The sequence below is a fragment of the Tupaia chinensis genome, unplaced genomic scaffold (assembly GCF_000334495.1).
Source record: "Tupaia chinensis unplaced genomic scaffold, TupChi_1.0 Scaffold000484_1, whole genome shotgun sequence".
Lineage (NCBI taxonomy): Eukaryota > Metazoa > Chordata > Mammalia > Scandentia > Tupaiidae > Tupaia > Tupaia belangeri.
In genome coordinates this window covers 1,941,096-1,961,138 of record NW_006159996.1, presented here as the reverse complement: position 1 = coordinate 1,961,138, position 20,043 = coordinate 1,941,096, and the positions used below count along the sequence as shown (strand labels likewise).

Here is a 20,043-nt window from a genome sequence, read left to right as displayed (position 1 = left end):
TGAGAAAGGGACCTTTATATTTACTTCTTGACAAGTGAGGGTCATTCATCCCTTCTGGATACACTGGCTAATAAATATCCTTGCTATATAGGAATCTAGAACCACAGCTCCAGAAAGGACTGACACGACTTTCTGTGTGTAATGTTATATAAGCGATAAAAGTGGTAGAATTAACCCTCTTGGTGTTCCAGGGGCCTGAAGAGGAGATGCTCAACATAGAGAAGGAAATACAGGAAGTTAACCAATTTTAATGGAGCCAAATGATTATACATTAAAATATTATATACATTCAAAAGGGGAAAAAAAAAAAAAACACACACACACACATACACACACACAAAAACACCTTGTAGCCTTTTTGGGAACTGAAGTTGTTCAAAGAATGTAGAGGGGAACATATCCTTATGGAGATTAATATTTTGGTCTTTTGACTTCAACCCTGCAATGGAAGGAAAAATGGGTCAGTGTAAGATCAGTATACTAAACAGTTCTCACCAATCCCACAAAGAATGTTGCTGCTCACCCATCAGCTTCCATCTTCTTCCTCTTCTCAATGATCTGCAAAAGTAAGTGATAGTCAACAGTCATGCTGCCAGTCTATGCTCATCTGGTCAAGCCTGACTGCTTTACTTTCATGGCTCCCAAACACCTGTCTATCCCTAGATCTGTGGGCCAGTGTCTCCTTCCAGCTGAAACCTCTCACCCAAGGGGTCCCACTTACAGCACTAATCTTCTTCCACTGGCGATCAAGCTCTGCCTTGTCATTGGTCTCCTTGAAGCGCCTGGTTTTCCGTCCTTCAGACATCTTGATACCATACTGGAATGCAGCCCTGAGAACATAAAGGGCAGTTGGGAGAAGGCATCAGAGTTTGTATGCCATAGCAGGTTTTCCTTGAGGGTCCTGTGGGCAGAGAACCTATTTGGGAGTAACTCGGCCAGACTACAGTCTAACCTGGTGTGTGCTAGCCCATCAAATTGCCAAACACCCTCTTCACTCCCTGCCCATATTCAGTATTGACTCACTTGGGCAAAGCCTCCTTGTTGTTCATATACTCGCTGTATTCCTCCTGGGTATCAAAGTCCCAGCGGCCTAAGGGGCCCTTCTTGTTACCCTGTTGCAGGACAGAATGGGGGATGGAGAAAAGATGTCAGAGAAAATGAACTCTTAGCCCTTGATTAAAGCCATGATTCCAGGTTTCACCATTCGTAAATCCTGTCTAATATATAACAAAGATTTATTATGTACTTACTATGCACCAGCATTATAATAAACACATACCCTATTTAATTCTCACCCAAAAAAGTTCTCTAAAGAGGAAATTATATTTCTCTCCATTTTCCTGATGAGGAAAACGAGACATATATAGTAAAAGGTCACAAAATAAATGGCAGAAGTGTGATTAAACAAGGCTCTAAGATGAAATCATGCTCTTAACCACTGTAGCACCCTTAGAACATGGAAAAGTAGATGAGATTTCTTCACCATTAATGTTGTTAGAGGTGGTCTTTTTATTTTATGGGACTCTATCATTTTTAATATGAGCAGCACTGAGTATTTTTATCTTATCTTGACATTACGAGGATACATCTAAAGTTTCACCATTGAAGTTCATTATTGTTGGGACCAGCAATTGGCGTAATGGCTATGTTGCTGGACTCCTATGTAGTCGACCGCGGTTCGAGTCTCGAACCCACTGGCTTAAACTTGCCGAGGGCCAGTGCGTGCCCAAGATCCCGAGAGGAGAATGGAGGAGAAAGGATTGCAGCATGGCCATCTGCCCCTGGGGGGTGATTTCTCGCTTTCTGTCTCTCTGTCTCTCTCTGTCTTCCGGCAAGCGCACACCCCTATGGCAAAAACCTCTAAAAAAAAAAAGTTCATTATTGTTTCTGACAGATAACCTTTAGTGGGTTAAAATTAAATTTTTAAAAAATATTTTATACTTAGAAGAAAACATCAACCCTAGCTAGAATAAATCCAGTTATTTTCTAAAAACTGCCAAGTCCTCCTGCCTTTTCTACATATGCATTAATGCTTGCTTACTGCCTAGGATGGGAATAAAAACCTGGCACTTTGTAATAGGAAATAAGAAACAGATTTTTGACCTATTTCCATCTCATTTGATCTTCTACAGATATTTTAAAAAGTTAAGCTGCTCAAGACCCACAATGCTGATGCTTTTATGGGAGGAAAAAAAAAGAGATTTGTTGGGGAGAATGAGGAAGATAAGTGCTAAAGAGTAACTGCCCAAAGACCCCCACCATCTTGCCAAATCCATACCTGGTCCATTTTGCTATAATCCACTTCCTCATCACTATCCACTGCCATGTCATCCATTCTAAAAGAAAAGCAATAGTTAAACATAAGTTGCAGGCATAGACCCCTAAACTTCCTCCAGAAACCTACCCAACTACGAGGCTATCTTCCTGGGAAAGACCACCCCCCTACACCTCCCTCTCCAAGCCTAATAGAATAGTCCATCCGAATAAAAAGTACTCCTGGGTCCCAGCAAATTAAATTTCCACCCCCAACCCCAACTTGTTCTTCATTCATCCCAGCCTCCCTCCCCTAACAGGGTCTGACATACGTGGCTGGGTAGCACTCTGCGTAACTGTTGGACATGCCAAAGAAATCTCCCAGCTGCTTTTTGTCTTCTGGCTTCTTTAGCATAAGCTAGTTAAAGAAAATACTAAATAGAATTTCACCCATCTCAAAAAAGCTTCAGGCAGGAAAAGCCAAGGGCTAAAAGTCCCAAAATAAAAATTATCAGGCGAGGGAACCAGCAGTTAGCGTAATGGCTATGTCGCTGGACTCCCATTTAGTCGACCACGGTTTGCGTCCCGGACCCGGTGGCTTAAAATTCATGCCGGGCGCGTGTGCGTGCATGCCTAAGATCCCGAGAGGAGAATGGAGAAGGGATTGCGGTGTGACCATCCCCCCTGGGGGGTGATTTTTCGCTTTCTGTCTCTATGTCTCTCCGTTTGTCTGGCAAGCGCACGCGCCCTATAGTGAAAACCTCTCCAAAAAAAAAAAAAAGAATTGTCAGGAGAGCGCTCTAAGCTTGAATAGGTCCTCTGAGGAAGGGGTAAGACATGGTTTCATTCCTTTCAAACTCCACTACAGAAGGGAAGGAGCACAGGACAGGGGATGGGGGAGGAAGGAATAAGGAGGCAGGTAGAGTGAGAATTAAAAGGTAGTAGTTCCCTGGAACCCAAGAACATATTAAAATAAAGGATATGATTCAGTGCCTTCCCAGCTAGCAGACCCAGCAAACTTTTCATTGATGGACTTGATCAATTCCTTTGCAGACCCAGGTCCTAGAAGGAAAGAGAACTCTGCTCATACTCTGAACCATGGCTCTCACAACCTCCTTCCTCCTGAGAATACACTTCCAACCTGTGGCTTTCATAAAAATATTTTTAAGGCAACAAAACCTTTTAATCTAACAAAATTTTAACCAAACTAATTTAATCCAACTAATAATGAGCTGCTCTGGTTCAAGCAGGGGTACTCAGAACATTGCACACTCAACCTATCTCTGCCTCTCCCCCTAAGAACTCCAGAGATAGGAATTACATCTAAAGCACATGGACCAGCAGGTAGCTTGGAGGTTAAGGTACTGGATTCCACATGGCCAGCTGTGTGGTTTGAGTCCCTCGATCTACTGAGAGGAGAAAAGAGAAAGGACTACAGCATGGCCAACCCCCTGGGGAGTCATTTCTCTCTCACTCTCTCAATCCCCTCCTCCCATAAAGTACATGCACCTGACAACCAAAAATAAAAGCAAAACTAAAAAAAACTTTCTAAAATCAAATATGCCCTGCCATTGCCTAGGAAGGTGGAGGGAACTCCAGAATCCTCTGTATATCTAGAAAGCAAGCATGGTTCTTATGAAAACCCAGATCTAGGAAATCGCTCAACCCCCCACCTTGCCAGCTCTGGGATCAGATTCTCAGACCAGGAAAGCAGAACTGCCAAAGCTCAAGATGCTGTAGACGCAACCTACCTTTGTCAACATCCATGGGCTGGAAAAGAAACAAAAACTGAAGTAAGTGTCACGAGAGATTCCAAGTTATCCCTTGCCCAAATCTGAATCAATACCCTGCCCCACCTTGCCCTCCATTTCCAGGATGGTTTCTACCCTGGGTTAGTTGACGCAGTTGGTGCTGCAGAGTCATGAGGTCCCTTTATAATAGGAGGGTGCTGTATCTGACTTGAGGAATACCTCAACCACTTGGTACGAAGGGCCAACACCTCACCTCATCGTCCACTTTTGGTTTTTCAAAGTAGCTATGCCTCTTCTTTTCCTCCTCTCTCTCGCGGTCCCGCTCTCGCTCTCGTTCCCGATCTCTCTCTCTCTCCCTCTCTCGGTCACGGTCTCTGTCTCTCTCCCGGTCACGCTCCCGTTCCCGATATCTCTCCCGCTCCTTGTCCCTAGGTGTCTTGGTGGTAGAGGGGACATAATCCCCAATATCTTCAAAAATGCTAGGAAAATAAAGATTATTAGCTGTCAAAGTCACATATTCCTCCACCTTCCCTGACCATTTCTCCCGATTCTCACACCAAGGCCTCCCCAAAATGCCAAAGGTAAGAAACACATGTCCCCTCCCTTCAGATCAGGTGCCAGGAACTAGGACATACTTCATGTCGGCCTCAGGAGGTTTCTTCTCTTCCAGCTTCCCTGAAATGTAGAGAGAAGTCAGAAATGCACATCTGAGTTAATTTCTACTCAGGCTCATCATCCTTTCCAGATCTCATTGATCTTTTAAACATTTTCTGTTTAAAATATAGAACAAAAGCTCTCCACTTTCTCTCCTCATGCTTTAATCCTAATCATGCTTTGAAACCTGTTTTTTTTGCGTCAGTCAAGCAGACAGAACTCGGATGTATTTGTCTCCTTTCTAAATCTCCTCTGCTACCATTTTTCTCTGCTCCCCAGGAGCATTCCAATGTTTTGGAAACAGAATACTTCAGAAGACCTTTGTCCCATCCCAAATGCTCCTCCCCAGGTAAGGTTTTTCTCCCTAACCTGCCAAGTACCTTTATCCTTCTTCTTGAGCTTCTTGTTGCGGGTACCCTGCCTCAAGTATGAAAGGATCTGGGTGAGCTTGCTGATGACAATGTCATTTGTGGTCAGTGTGGTCTGGGCCTGAAAATCACAAGAATGTAAACCTACTGAGCATTTAGTCTCTAAACATCCCAAAAGATGAGTTACAATTATTAGATGAGAACAAGCAGGGAAAGGAAATGTTACAGAACATTCCAGACACATGGAAAAGCATGCACAGAGGTTCTGGGTCAAAGTGAACCTTCAACATTCAAGAAAATTAGGATGGCAGAAGAATAAGGAGGCAGCACGGTGACCAAGTATTGCAGGGACTCAGAGACCATGGTTAAGAATTCTAAATTCTTGGGACCAGCAGATGGCATAATGGTTACATTGCTGGACATAATGGAACGTGGTTCAAGGCCCAGACCCAAGCTTAAAACTCATGCCAGATGCGTGTGGGTGCCTGCCCAAATCCCGAGAGGAAAATAGAGAAGGGACTGTGTTGTGGCCATCCCCCTTAGGGGGGTGATTTCTTGCTTTCTATATCTGTCTCTCCAACAACTGATGTGCCTTATAGCAAAAATATATCTTTAAAAAAAAAATCTAGGAACCAGAAGATGGCGTAATGACTATGTCGCTCGACTCTCATGTAGTTGACCACGGTTCAAATCCTGAACCTGGTGGCTTAAACTCCCGCAGGGCACATGTACAAGGGTGCCCAAGATCCCAAGAGGAGAATGGAGAAGGGGTTGCGGCGTGGTCATCCCCCCTGGGGGAGTGATTTCTCGCTTTCTATCTCTCTGTCTCTCTCTGTCTTTCTGGCAAAGGCACGCACCCTATCAGTAGTGGTTAGAGCAGCGGGATCCCACATGGTAGATGGGTGGTTCAAGTCCCAGACCCAGCAGCTTGAAAACACGTGTGCATGCCTAAAATCCCCAGAGGAGAATGAAGGAGAAGGGACTATGGCATGGCCATCCCCCCAGGGAGTGCTCTTTCATTTTACCTCTCTCTCTAGCAAGTGCACACACCTTATAGCAAATTAAAAACAAAAAAGAAAGAAAAATAACAGGGCTGGCCTGTAATACAGTGGTTAAGTGCTATGCAGAAGAAGCTGGATCCCACATAGCCAAACAGTCCCAGTTCCAGTGGCTTGGGAACCATGCCAGGCATGAGTGCACATGCCCTCTGATATTTAAAAAAAGAGAGAGAATGAAAGAATTACCCATTGAAAGGAACCAGAGTGGAAATGGGAAAACTAATCAGGCAACATTTAACAAGAGAGTATGGCTTATACCAGAATGTTATTGGTGGAGGACAAAACTGAACAGACACCACTGAAATTTAGCAGGTAAAAGTAGTCAGAACTTGGTGATGTAGAAGATCAGGACAGGGAAGGGACAAGACTGTGATAAGATCTCAGGACTCAGGTTACACACCTCCATGGTGGGGCAATCCGCCTTGCTGCGGATAAGAGTAGTGGGGATATCCGTGTCAGCATATTCATCATCCAGGTCCACCACGTAGGCCATGCGGCCTGGCAGGAACAGTTCATTCCGCTCATATGCTTTACTCTTAAAAAGCATACGATAAACATTGCGGCCTACAAAAGGGGGAAGAGCAGCAAGTAGGCAATGAGAACCTTCTATAATAACACGTATCATTTATTAAGTGCTGACTCTGTGCAAGCCACCAGTGTTGTGAATGCTTTGCTTCATTCAATAATACCCTGTGACATGAGCATTATTATTTATTATTATTTTTATTAATAAGAACAGTAAGACTGTCAAATAGATACCAAGTAACAGAGAAAAGAATAGGACCCAGGCAGTCTAACTCCAAAGCCTGGATTCCTACCCACTCTTCCACATTGCCTTCCCAAGGATACTAAGTGCCCACATTGAATTAGGCCTAGTAAGGAAGAGGGATGAGGTTTATTGATGATGACAGAAAAATCAACTACACTACATGTTCAGTATGATAGACACATACAAGAAACTTCAAGAAGTCCCATGGAAAAATTAAAGTACAAGTATTTGGTGTGAAAATTTTTGAAATTCAAACATAATTTGTTTATAGTATACACCTCCAGGGAACAGCAGATGGTGTAATGGGCATGCCTGGATTCTCACATCAATAGTGGTTCGAGTCCCAGACCTGGTGACTTAAAACTCACACCAGAGGGACCAGCAGATGGCATAATAGTTACATCACTGGACTCCCACATGGCCAACTGCAGTTCAAGTCCTGGACCCAGCAGCTTTAAATTCATGCAGGGAGCATATGCGCCCAAAATCCCAGGAGAATGTAGAAGGGATTGTGGCTGTGGCCATCCCCTTGGGGGAGTGATCTCCCTCCCTCCGTCTCTCCTTCCCTCCCTGCCCTCCCTCCCTCCCTGAAAAGCACATGTGCCCCATAGCGAAACTCTTTCTCTAAAAAGAAAAAAAACTCCCATCGGGCATGTGTGTGTGCGTGCGTGCCCAATATCCTGAGAGGAGAATGGAGAAGGGAAGAAGGGATTACAACATGGCCATCTCCCCGGGGGAATGATTTCTCGCTTTCTGTCTCTCTGGCAAGCACATATGTGTTAATAGCCAAAATAAATAAATAAATAAACCTCTAAAAAGAAAAAAATGTATTTCCATTAACCTTCTTAATTTTTTTTGGCATTGTTCTATTTAATTTTATTTATTTATTTAAATTTGACCAGAGAGGGGGCTGGCAGGTGGCGTGGGGGTTAACGGCGCTGGATTCCCACATGGCCAACCATGGTTCAAGTCTCGGACCTGGTGGCTTGCTTTCTCACTTCCTCACTCTCTCTCTGATCAAACTGGAAAATAACAATGATAATAATAATAAATAAAGTTAAATAAAATAATTCTTTAAATAAATAAATAAATAAATTTGACCAGAGAGACAGAGTGAGAGAGAGAACAAGTGAGAGAAAGTGAGAAAGCAATAGGGCGCTTGCACTCGCCAGACACAGACAGACAGAAAGCGAGAAATCACCCCCCGGGGGGGGATGGCCACGCCGCAATCCCTTCTCCTCCATTCTCCTCTCGGGATCTTGGGCACGCACGCACATGCGCCCGGCGTGAGTTTTAAGCCACCGGGTCCAGGACACGAACCGTGGTGGACTACATGGGAGTCCAGTGACATAGCCATTACGCTAACTGCTGGTCCCATTTTCCATAACCTTTTTGAAGTAGCCTTGTACACATTTTCTGTGAACTTTCTTTAGACCATGCATATATTTCATTTCTCTTCATCCCAACAATAATCTCATGAGGTAGACAACCTAATTTTTACAGATGAACAAACAGAATTCAGTTGCATAAAATTGCACTTACTGTGGTTTCATTATCAATATTTAAACCTAACTTTCTCTGACTTCTAATTCCAAGCCTTTAATCACTAACCATGCTACCTCCTTTAATACATAAGCCTCAACCTTGAAAGAGCTTCCAATCCTACTAAGTAGATATAAATAACACGTGAAATGACTAAGTTCATGTCTGAGTTCTATTAACAGTATTTGATGGGAAACCAGCAGTTAGCATAATGGCTATGTTGCTGAACTCCCATGTAGTCAACCGTGGTTTGAGTCCCAGACCTGGTGGCTTAAACTCACACCAGGCATGTAAGCATGTGTGCCCAGGATCCTTAGAGGAGAATGGAGGAGAAAGAACTGCAGTGTGGCCATCTCCCCCCCAGGGGAGGTGATTTCTCACTTTCTGTCTCTCTGTCTCTGTCTTTCTGGCAAGCACACACGTCCTATAGCAAAAACCTTTCCCCCGCAAAAAAAAAGAGTATTTGATGGGAACTAGAGATTTAGGAGTAAGAAAGAATAAAGAAGGTTGAGGCAAAGGGGAAGCAGATCCCGCCCAGAGCATTAAATTCCCTACAATTTGTCTAGAACACACAGTAGCTAGTGTAAAAACTCCATACTCACCCAGACGCGTTTTAAATTCAATTTTATTTTCAGGATCCTCATCTTTCCTGAAAAAAAAAAATTTTTTTTTTTTTTTTCTAAATTTCTTTTCTTTTTTATTTTTGTCAGAGGGTGTGTGCACTGGCAGGAGATAGGGAAAATAAGAAAGCATCCCTCATGTGGAATGGTCACCCCACAATCCTTTCTCCTCTATTTTTCCTTCCTTTTGGGGCATGCACGCACATGCATCTGGCATATTTTTCAAGTCACCAGGTTTGGGCCTCGGACTGCACAGTTGGCCATTTGATATCTAGCCACTTTAACCACCATGCCACCAGCTAGCCTACTAAACGTGTTTCTCCTTTAGGTCCCACCTTTTAAAATTCTCAAGACTGGGACCAGCAGTTGGCGTAATGGCTATGGAACTGGACTCCCACGTAGTCAACCATGGTTCGAGACCCAGACCCAGCGGTTTAAGCTCATGCCGGGTGCGTCTATGTGCGTGCCCAGGATACCAAGAGGAGAAAGGAGAAGGGATTGTGACATGGCCATCCACCCTGTGGGGTGATTTCTCGCTTTTTGTCTCTCTGTCTTTCTGGTGAGCGCACATGTCCTATAGCAAACCCTGCCCCCCAGAAGAAAAAAAATTCTCAAGTCTTCCTTGATGTCAACTTACTTAGTTTCTTTTTGGGGCTTTTCCATTAGTTCCTCTTCCTCTTTTTCTTTGCTGGCAATCTCAGCTCGTACCGCAGGAATGAAAACATAGGGTTTACAACTACTGGTTATATAGGGTTTAAAATTTTTTTTTGTTTACTTCTGACAAAATGCATGCACACATGTGAGAGGGAGAATAGGGAGAGAAAGTGTGAGAGATGACATCTTCCACAAGGTCTGGTCATAATCATGACTCCCTTCTTCCAATCTTCCAGCTTGTCAGGTCGTGGGCACTCGTGCATACATCCAGCATGCTACCGGCTGACTGGGCAGGGGATTCAAACCATGGTTGCCATACGAGATCCGGCTTCTCTTGAACAGTGCCTTTCCACTGTTCCCATGGGTGCCAGCCCACAAGTAAGCTTTAGACATTCATTCACTTCACATGTATTTACTGAATAGACTCTATACCTCAGTGTACCCGGAACTAAGAACACAGTATTAAACAAGACAAATATTGATCTTACTCTTATAGGAGGAGAGACAAAGACAAATTAATTTTGGGCTGGCTCCATGGCCTAATGGTTAAGGTCGCTGGATCCCACATGGTCAACTATGAGGTTCAAATCCTGACCTTAGAAGCTTGAAAAACATGCCAGGCATGTACATGTGCATGCTCCAAATCCCAACAGGACAGAGAAATGGAGATAGGACTGCAAGAGCACGCCCCACTATGGGATGCTATCTCCCTTCTCCCTCGTTCTTTGTCTCTCTCTGGCAAATGCACACACTTGGCAAATTTTTTTTGGAGAGGTTTTTGCTATAGGGCATGTGCACTCGCCAGACAGACAGAGACAGAAAGACAGAAAGCGAGAGATCACAACCCAGGGGGGATGGCCATGCCACAGTCCCTTCTCCTCCATTCTCCTCTTGGGATCTTGGGCACGCATGTACATGTGCCCGGTGTGAGTTTAAGCCACCAGGTCTGGGACTTGAACCACGGTCGACTACATGGGAGTCCAGTGACATAGCCATTACACTAACTGCTGGTCCCAACACTTGGCAATTTTTTAAAAAATTAATTTCAGGGGGCCAGCAAGTGTCATGGTGGTTAGAGGCGCTGGATTCCCACATGGCCGACTATGGTTCCAGTCCTGGACCTGGCGGCTTTCTTTCTCACTTTCTCTTTATCTCTCACTCTGTCCCTCTCTGGTCGAATTGAAATAAATAAATGAATAAATAAAATACTTATAAAAAATTAATTTCAGAAAGTGCAGTAACTGCTATAAGTAAGATAGAAGGGCTATGCAAGGGTGCAGGAAATGGGAAGTGAAGACTGGGGTGTCTATATCTCGGTAACCAGAGATGACTTCATAAGGAAATAATATTTAACCTAATATTTGCAGGATAAGTTGCTACAGAGTGAACATCTTTAGCCCTTTTTCTAGACGGTCTAAACTGTCAGGAGTCTCTCACCTCACCTTGCAAGGCACATACAAGAACATTCAGCACTCTAGCGTTAGTCCTCACATGTCACGACTCACCTTTTGAAGGAGAGCAAAATCCAAGCCTTTCACCAAATGGGTGTGTTCCATATCACCACCCAAGAACTTGGACTCCTGAATCAACTGTCTTCTCTTCTCTGCGGCTGATTTGTCCCTGTGTAATGAAAGAAGCCACATCAGAATAGTCCTCTGTAGGTGGTAAGCTTCTCCTGAAAATGGCTTAGTATAGACTCCAGAGCAGGGCAAGTATAAGGAAGCAATCGCATGTGATTATGACTCTGGGATGCTAAAAGAATCATGCTCTGATCCCCTCAGTACTCACGCCTCAGCAGTGGGGCCCACAGCCCTGTAATTAGCTGTGGTGCTGATCAACTCGGTTTCCTCATAATCCTTGTTCACGCCATCTCTCCGTTCCTTGGCTCGGTCCCGGTACTTCTCTGCTAGCTCTCTCTCGCGCTCAATTTCTTGTTGGCGTAGCTTGGCATAGTAACTATGGACATAGAAAAGCGAGTATGTAAGGCTCAACAGTTGCTCTCTGAGGTCAACAGAACTGCTCTTACCTCCCTGTATCTTCATCCTGCTCCCTGTGGTGAAAGCTCATATATATGTCCTGACAGAACTGTTGGCCACCTTTATCACCCCTCAAAATCAGAACTGCGGCTTCTTTCATCTCACAGATATTCTGTTCCAATGCTATTTTGGGATAGTCCATCTGTCACTTCAGAACTCTTTAATAACATCCAACTGTACTGATTCTGTATAGGTGTGAGAGACTTTTCCACACAGCAATCAGAAAATCTTTGAATATCTATCACTTTCTACACTTCAGGTGAAAATAACTTCCTTTCTGGTATGCTCCCAGAAAAGAGAAATTGCAAATTACTTAATTCAGAAAGTTTAGTATCATAATAATGATGATGATGATGATGATGATGATAATGATGGAAACCATGATTTAATGATTGCTATATGCCAGGTACTTGTGCTCGGTATTTATATGTACTATCACAGGACCAGTAGATAGTACAGGGTTACGTCACTGGACTCCCACATGGCCAACCATGGTATGAGTCCTAAACCTGGCAGCTTGAAACTCATGTCAGGTGTGTGTGCATATGTACCAAAAATCCACAGAGGAGACTGGAAGAGAAGGGACTGCAGCATGGCCACCCCCTCAGGGAATGATTTCTCAATTTGTCTGTCTCTCCAGCAACTGCATGTGCTCTATAGCAAAAATCTCTCTAAATTAATAATAATAATAATAATATGTATGTGCACTATCACAATTGATCCTTATGACAACCTAGTAAAATGTACTGCTTTCTCTATTCCACCTATGGATTAGAGAAATTACTCAAAATGTCCAAGGCTATGCAATTAGAAAACTGGTAAAAACAAAATAATATTGGGGGCCAGCAGGTAGTGTGGTGGTTGAGATGCTAGACTCCCACATGGCCAACCATGGTTTGAGTTCTAAACCTGGCAGCTTGCTTTTGCACTTTTCCTCTTTCTTTGTCTCTCTCTTCTGATGACTATAGCAAGTTAAAAAATAATGATAATAATAAATAAAATAAAATGACTAATTCTTTTTTAAAAAATGATACCAAAATGTAGCAAAGTTAACACCAAAGGCCTGTACTCCCACTTAAACTATCACTCCTCTCCATTAGGAAGCAGAGAACCTCTGGACAATAAAGGAAAACCTCAATCTCTAGCCTAATAACTAGCCCCTACTCCCGTCCCCCAAACACTACCCACCTTAAAACCCACACCCTCTACCATTCCTTCACCTTTTCTTTTTCCTCCTTCGGGCAGCTGGGTCTTCATCCTCATTGTACTCCCTTGGCATCCTAGAAGAGACAAGAAACTCACTAACAGAAAAACATTGCCCCAAACACCCAAAAAGCAGCTATAAGAACTAAAGAAAGGCCTAGAGTTCTGATCAAAGCCAATAGTTTCAATCAGGCAGATATTCATATCAATATCTGTAGGAGAATGAATACTCAAGCTTTAGAAAATATCATAATAAACACTTGAGGAACTATTAAAATGACAACTCCAGGGCCAGGCAGTAGTACAGTGGTAACACAACTGAACCCCATGGGAAAATTCCTGGGCTCACATCCCAGGACCTACCTGGGCACATCAGGCACACATGTTAGTGATCCTGAATAGGAGGACTAGAAGTAGATTGCTGGGATGCCTGCATGTGTGTATCTCTCATGGAAAAAATTAATAAACAAACTTGAAAAAAAGTATATAGGGAATCAGCAGGTGGCATGGTGGTTAAAGTGCTGGACACTCCCACATGACTGACCATGGTTCAAGTCCTGGACCTGGTGGCTTGCTTTCTCACTTCCCCTCTTCCTCTCCCTCTCTCTGTCAAATTAAAGATAAATGAATGAATAAATAAAAAAATTTTAAAAAGAGTATTTTTTTAATTAAAAAAAAAGTATATAAACTAAGTTATCTATCCCAGAGTATCTGAACCCATGGGGCTAGAATAAGCCCAGATATCTGCCTATTTCACCAGCAACAACTGCAATGCAAGTGGTTCATGAAACATACTCTGAGAAGGTGTAAGACCCTAGGCATTCCAGTCATCACTGGAACTTCAATCTCTAGGGGGAAAAAATCAGAACCATAGACCCTTCATACAGGACTGGGGGGCCAGCAAGTGGCATAGTGGTTAAGGCAATAGATTCTCATGTGGCCGACCACAGCTCAAGTCCTGGACCCAGTGGCCTGAAACCCACACTGGGAGATATATGTGTGCATGCCCAAAATCCTAAGAGAAGAATGGAGGAGAAGGGATTGTGGCATGGCCCTTCCCTCTGGGGGTGATTTCTCATTTTCTCTTTCTCTCCTTCTCTGTGTCTCTGGCAAGCACATGTACTCCATAGCAAAAATCTCTCTTAAAAAAAAAAAAGAAAAGGACTAGGTATCCAGCTACAATATTCTGGTTCAGTAAAAAGGGAGAAGTAGGAGCAAGAAAGGAGGTAGGAGACAGGTTGGATCATCCAAAGACTTACTCATGGTGACGTGACTTGGAGGGTGGTGCAGATGTAGGTGCGGCCCTTGGGGTCATGAGTAGTTTCCTGAAGTCTTCATTTGTGAGTTTTGATCTAGAAAAAAGAGAAAAGATATTAAAAATTTTCTCAATAATAAATAGAAATGGAACATGTAAAAAACACATTTAACTTTATTAGAAATACAAATAAAAACAAAGACATGCCATCAGTGTTGACTACTAAAATGTTTGATAAATCAAGTATGAGTGAAAATTTGGGAAGTATATAATACAGCTGATGGGAGTACAGTCACTCTTCACTTAACAACCTACCTGTTTTAAGGACTGCTAGAACTTATGCCCAGTTCTTCAGCATGGAGAATCCCTTTTTTTTTTAGAGGGGGAGGTTTTTGCTATAGGGTGCATACGCTCGCCAGAAAGACAGACAGAGAAACAGAAAGCAAGAAATCACCCCCCGGGGAGATGGTCACACAGCAATCCTTTCTCCTCTATTCTCCTCTTGGGATCTTGGGCACGCACACACACTCACCCGGCATGAGTTTAAGCCACCGGGTCCGGGACTTGAACCACGGTCAACTACATGGGAGTCCAGCGACATAGCCATTACACCAACTGCTGGTCCCGAGAATCCCTTTTTTGAGGCTTTGTCTTGTTCCCAATCAGTTAATATTCACTACATGAAGCATTTGCCATCACACAAGACTAAATATTTCAGTTATAGTTATTCTTTAGACCTTTTCATTATTCAGAATAAGTAAAAATTATCATACCAGACTTACATTATTGTGTCATGGTATGTCTTGTTACTTTTTGGCACTTATCTAATATACGCTTTTTGTATGGACAGAATTATGTTATTCTAGTGTAGTGCTGTGTGATATCCATCAAAACATATCCTATAGTGCCACACACATCACAAGACACTCTCGCTTATCAAACAATTCACTTAAAGACCTAGTCATAGAAAGGAAACGAGTGATGAGTGCCTGTATTAATCAGTATTTCCAATTTTGAGGACAAATGTCATTATTTATTAAAATTTAACTTTATATATTCTATGACTCCACTTATCCATATTCAGCCTGGCCAATTACTGGCATGTATATATAAGAAGGATCGTAGGGGCCAGCAGATGGCGTAGCAGTTACATCACTGGATTCACCGGGTACATGTCCTTACATGCCAAGATCCTGGGAGGAAAATGGAGGAAAAAGGATTGCAAGGGAGAGGGAGGGTTGCCATCACCCTGAGGGTGATTTCTCACTTTCCCTCTCAATGTTTCGGTCTTTTCTGTTTCTGCTCTCTGGTAGGTACACATGCCCTAAGGCAAAAACCTCTACAAAAAAAAAAAAAAAAAAAAAGAAAGCTTGTAAAGAAGGCTCAATTATAACCTGAAAATAATAAAAAGTTGAAAACAACCTCACTATTCATTAACTGAATAATGACTAAATAAACTTTGTGATTCCCCATGGGATAGTACTGATAGTAGGAGAGATCATTTAATTACCACTGACAAGAACTCCCTCCATGACTAAACTATAATCAGACTTCTTTGATCCCTCTTCTGATTAGAGCTCTTCTTGGCCTACAGATCCGAGTTTTAAAAATAATCCTTCTGGGGGAAAAAAAAAAAAAATGGGACAAGCAGATGGCGTAATGGCTATGTCACTGGACCCCCATGTAGTTGACCACGGTTTAAGTCTTGGACCTGGTGGCTTAAACTCACGCTGGGCACATGTGCATGCATGCCCAATCCCAAGAGAATAGAGGAGAAGGGATTGCGGCGTGGTCGTCCTCCCTAGGGGGTGATTTCTCACTCTCTGTCTCTCTGTCTCTATCTTTCTACCACGCACACGCACCCTTATAGCAAAAACCTCTCCAAAAAATAAATAATAAAAAGAATCCTGCTGGGGCCAGCCGGTGCTGTGGTGGTGAAGGTGAAAGACTCGTACATGGCGACATGGTTCAAGTTCCAGCCCAGGCAGCTTAGGGATTATGTCGAGCATGTGAGCCTGTGTGCCCAAAATCCTGAGAAGAGAATGGAAGAGGATTGTGGCATGGCCATCCCCCTTCAGGGGTGATTTCTCACTTTCCTTCTCTATGTCTCTCTCCAGCCAGCACACATGTTCTATGGCAAAAACCTAAGAAAAAAAGAATACTGTTAACCTAGTTTATTGAAAATCCCCCCCACGTGTCTGAAACCAGCAGTTAGCATAATGGCTATGTCGCTGGACTCCCACGTAGTCAACCGCAGTTTGCATTCCGGACCCAGTGGCTTAAAACTTAAGCCAGGTGCGTGTGCGTGTGTGCCCAAGATCCCGAGAGGAGAATGGAGGAGAAGGGATTGCGGCGTGGCCATCCCCCCTGGGGGGTGATTTCTCGCTTTCTGTCTCTCTGTCTCTCTCTGTCTGTCTGGCGAGTACACGCACCCTATAGCGAAAACCTCTCAAAAAAAAAAAAAGATCCCTCCACTCTTTTAGTTTTTAATAATTAATCAGGCTCCCTTTTCCTCCAAGGAAGACTTTATTGAAGACTATCTATCTATTTATTTATTTATTTATAAAATTATTTAAGTTTTGCTATAGGGCAAATGTGCTCACTAGAGAGAAAAAGAGAAAGTGAAAAGCCACCAGGTCCGGGACTTGAACAAGGGTCAGTCATATGGGAGTCTAGTGTCTTAACCACCATGCCACCTGAAGATTATTTTAATAGGAATAAGACTTGCAACAGGGGAGAGATATTAAACTTAACTCCAAGTACAACAAAGACAAGTGGAGAGTCATAGGAAATTACTAACGGGAATTTGGTTGGGTATCAAACAGAAAAGGGGACTTGATTCTTTACTAAAACTGGGCTCAGTAGGCCAAGGTCAAAGCCTAATCAAAAATAGGACTCTTGTGGGCCAGCAGATGACGTAGCACTTACATCATTGGACACCCACATGGCCAACTGTGGTATGAGTTCCAGATCTGGTGGCTTGAAACTCACACTAGGCATGTGTACGTTCATGTCCAAGATCCCAGAAGGAGAATGGAGAAGGGATTGCAGAGTGGCCATCCCCACTCAGGGGTGATTTCTCACTTTCCCTCTTATTGTCTCTGTCTGTCTGTCTCTCTCCAGGCAGCACATGCACCCTAAGATGAAAACCTCTTTAAAAAAAAAAAAAAAAAAAAGACTCTTGGAAGAACCTCACATGTATGGTCAAGAAGGGATTCTCAGGATCAGCAGTTAGCGTAATGGCTATGTCGCTGGACTCCCATGTAGTCAACTGTGGTTTGAGTCTCGGACTTAAAACTCATGCCGGGCACTTGTGCGTGCGTGCCCAGGATCCCGAGAGAAGAATGGAGGAGAAGCGATTGTGGCATGGCCATTCCTCCTGGGGGAGTGATTTCTCACTTTCTGTCTCTCTGTCTCTCTCTGTCTTTCTGGCGAGCGCACGGGCCCTATAGCAAAAACCTCTCAAAAAAAAAAAGGGGGATTCCTGTCACTGCAAAGAAAATAACCTCCAGGCTATTAAATGGGCTTAAATAAAAAGAAAGTTGCCGAATTATATAAATAGTGTAACAGTATGACACATTTAAATATATTTCTCTTTTCTCCCTTTTTTTTTTTAAAGAATCACATATTTATTTTATTTTATTTATATTATTATTTTTTAATTTGACCAGCGAGGGACAGAGAGAGAAAGGGAAAGTGAGAAAGCAAGCTGCCAGGTCTAGGATGCAAACCACAGTAACCCATATGGGATGGGAGTCCAGCGCCTTAATGACCGTGCCGCCTGCTGGCCTCTTTCTTTTTTCTTTTTTAAAATAATTATTTATTTAATTTTATTATTATTATTTTAAAATTTGACCAGAGTAAGAAAGCAAGCTGCCAGATCCGGACTCAAACCACAGGTGGCCATGTGGGATTCCAGCACCTCAACCACCACATCACCTGCTGGCTCTTTCTCTTTTTTTAATCTATTTAATTTTTTAAAATCAAAAGTCTCACTATGTTGCCCAGACTGGCTTCCAATTTTGACCCTTCTACCTAAGCCTCTCGAGTAGTTGGAACTTTAGGTACATACCACCTCACCTGGCTTTAACTTAAATATTTTAACTCACAAAGCAATGATATATTTTCCTTCACATAGCATGCATGTATATAGGTGCATTAAAAGGGGGGAAAAAAAAAAGGAGAAAAAGGTATACATGAAAGAGAATACTACGGGCCAGCTAGTGTCATGATGATTACTGCAGCTAGTTCCCACATGACCCACTTTGCAGTTCTGGTCCTGGACTCAGCAGCTTGAAAAACACACCGACACATGTGTGTACCCCAAAATCCTAAAATGAGATTGCAGTATGGCCATCTTCATGGGGTAGGGGATGCTTTCTCAGTACCTCCCCTCCCTCTGGGGAGCACACATGCACTTGAGCAAAATAAAAAAAAATTTTTTTAATTAAAAAAATAACTGACATTGGTTACCCCAAAGAAAGGAACTGGAATTGGAAATGTTATCAAAGACAACTTTACAGTGTTTTGATTTACAATGTTTTACATTTCTACAGGAACAAATAGTTCCTATATAATATGTAATCAAGCAACCATTCTGTTTTGTTTTGTTTTCAGAGATTTTTTGCTATAGGACACGTGTACTCACAGGAGAGACAGAAAGAGAGAAATCACTTGGGGGGGGTAGGGGTGGAGGGTGGCTACACCCAATCCCTTCTCCTTCAGTCTCCTTTCAGGATTTTGTGCACCAGTCCACATATATCTGGCATGAGTTTCAAGCCGCCAGGAACCACAGTCAACTACGTGGGAGTCCAGCCACCTAACCATTACGCCATCTGCTGGCCTCTAAACAACAGTTTTTAAATGGCAACTTTTCTGTCCTTTAATAATCTTACACATCTGGTCTGATCCACTTGCATTTCACAGAAATAAAACACCAAGTGGTACAATCTTTTGGCCATCCTTGCTGACAAGACAAGCAGAATCCTTTCACTATTAGTACTAGCGCTCTACTCATTGTCCAGCTTAACTCCATGGTCTTAACAACAAAATACTCACTGATGGAAGGAGTGAGGATCATCCACATCGTGACCATCTGGGGCCAAAGGGTTGGAGAACGGCTCGCCTAACAAAAAGTATTTACATTAATTTAACCAATCTTTTACATGTCAGATCCTACACAAAAAGTGGGCATGCAGCAGTGAAGAATATAGAAGAAAGATAAAAGGAGTAGCAGCAACAATACGATATAATAAGCGCTAAAACGAGAAAACAAGGAGCTTTGGGAGCACAGAGAAAGGGCCCCTAGGAATGTGCAGCAGTATCTGCAGACTTCCCAAAAACCACATCTAAAATATTATGTGAGAGATGAGTCGGTGTAACCAAGGATTACGTAAGGGAACCGAAGGGTCCACCAACAAAAGCCACCTGTTGTCACTTGGGCAGAAACGAGGCTTGGGGAGAGTGTGGGGATGTTGGTCTCACTGAGGGCCTAACGGCTTCGCCAGGCTTCAAGCGTCTCACCCACACACACTCCACTGAAGCGCAAATAACGCGCCTAGTACCCCTAGTCCCGCAGAGGAAATGGGGAAGATATTTCCAGACTTACTATCTCGCTCCGGCATTTTGTCCGCGGTCTCTGAACACCAGCAGCAAGGGCTTATTTTCCAACAACAACAGAGCGGCGACAAGCCTTCTCCCACAGTGCACCTCAGAAACCAACCCACAGTGCTCTGCGTTCTGACCTTTCCGCTTCCTACCCCGCCCACCTTTCCTACACTGAGCGCAGAGATAGTGGAAGGGGCCCGCAACTGCTGTCATTGGATAAATCTTATCCCGCCCTCTTACGTCATCTAATACGACCGACGAGGATAGATTGCT

At 43.3% G+C, this 20,043-nt stretch overlaps 1 protein-coding gene across 1 annotated transcript; it reads right to left on the bottom strand.

The window, feature by feature from the left end:
- Window positions 1-228: 228 nt before the first annotated feature.
- IK (IK cytokine) lies at window positions 229-19,936 on the bottom strand. The gene is made up of 20 exons (XM_027774834.1): window positions 19,772-19,936; window positions 19,222-19,288; window positions 14,168-14,260; window positions 12,926-12,985; window positions 11,458-11,625; window positions 11,176-11,289; window positions 9,653-9,724; window positions 8,998-9,044; window positions 6,485-6,648; window positions 5,039-5,147; window positions 4,640-4,679; window positions 4,258-4,483; window positions 4,005-4,023; window positions 3,237-3,315; window positions 2,586-2,666; window positions 2,279-2,336; window positions 1,024-1,112; window positions 722-830; window positions 524-558; window positions 229-439 (listed from the first exon to the last, which is right to left on the bottom strand). The coding sequence occupies exons 1-20, from the start codon at window positions 19,785-19,787 to the stop codon at window positions 412-414; spliced, it is 1,674 nt and encodes a 557-aa protein (XP_027630635.1). The 5' UTR covers window positions 19,788-19,936; the 3' UTR covers window positions 229-411.
- Between the last annotated feature and the right edge of the window lie 107 nt (window positions 19,937-20,043).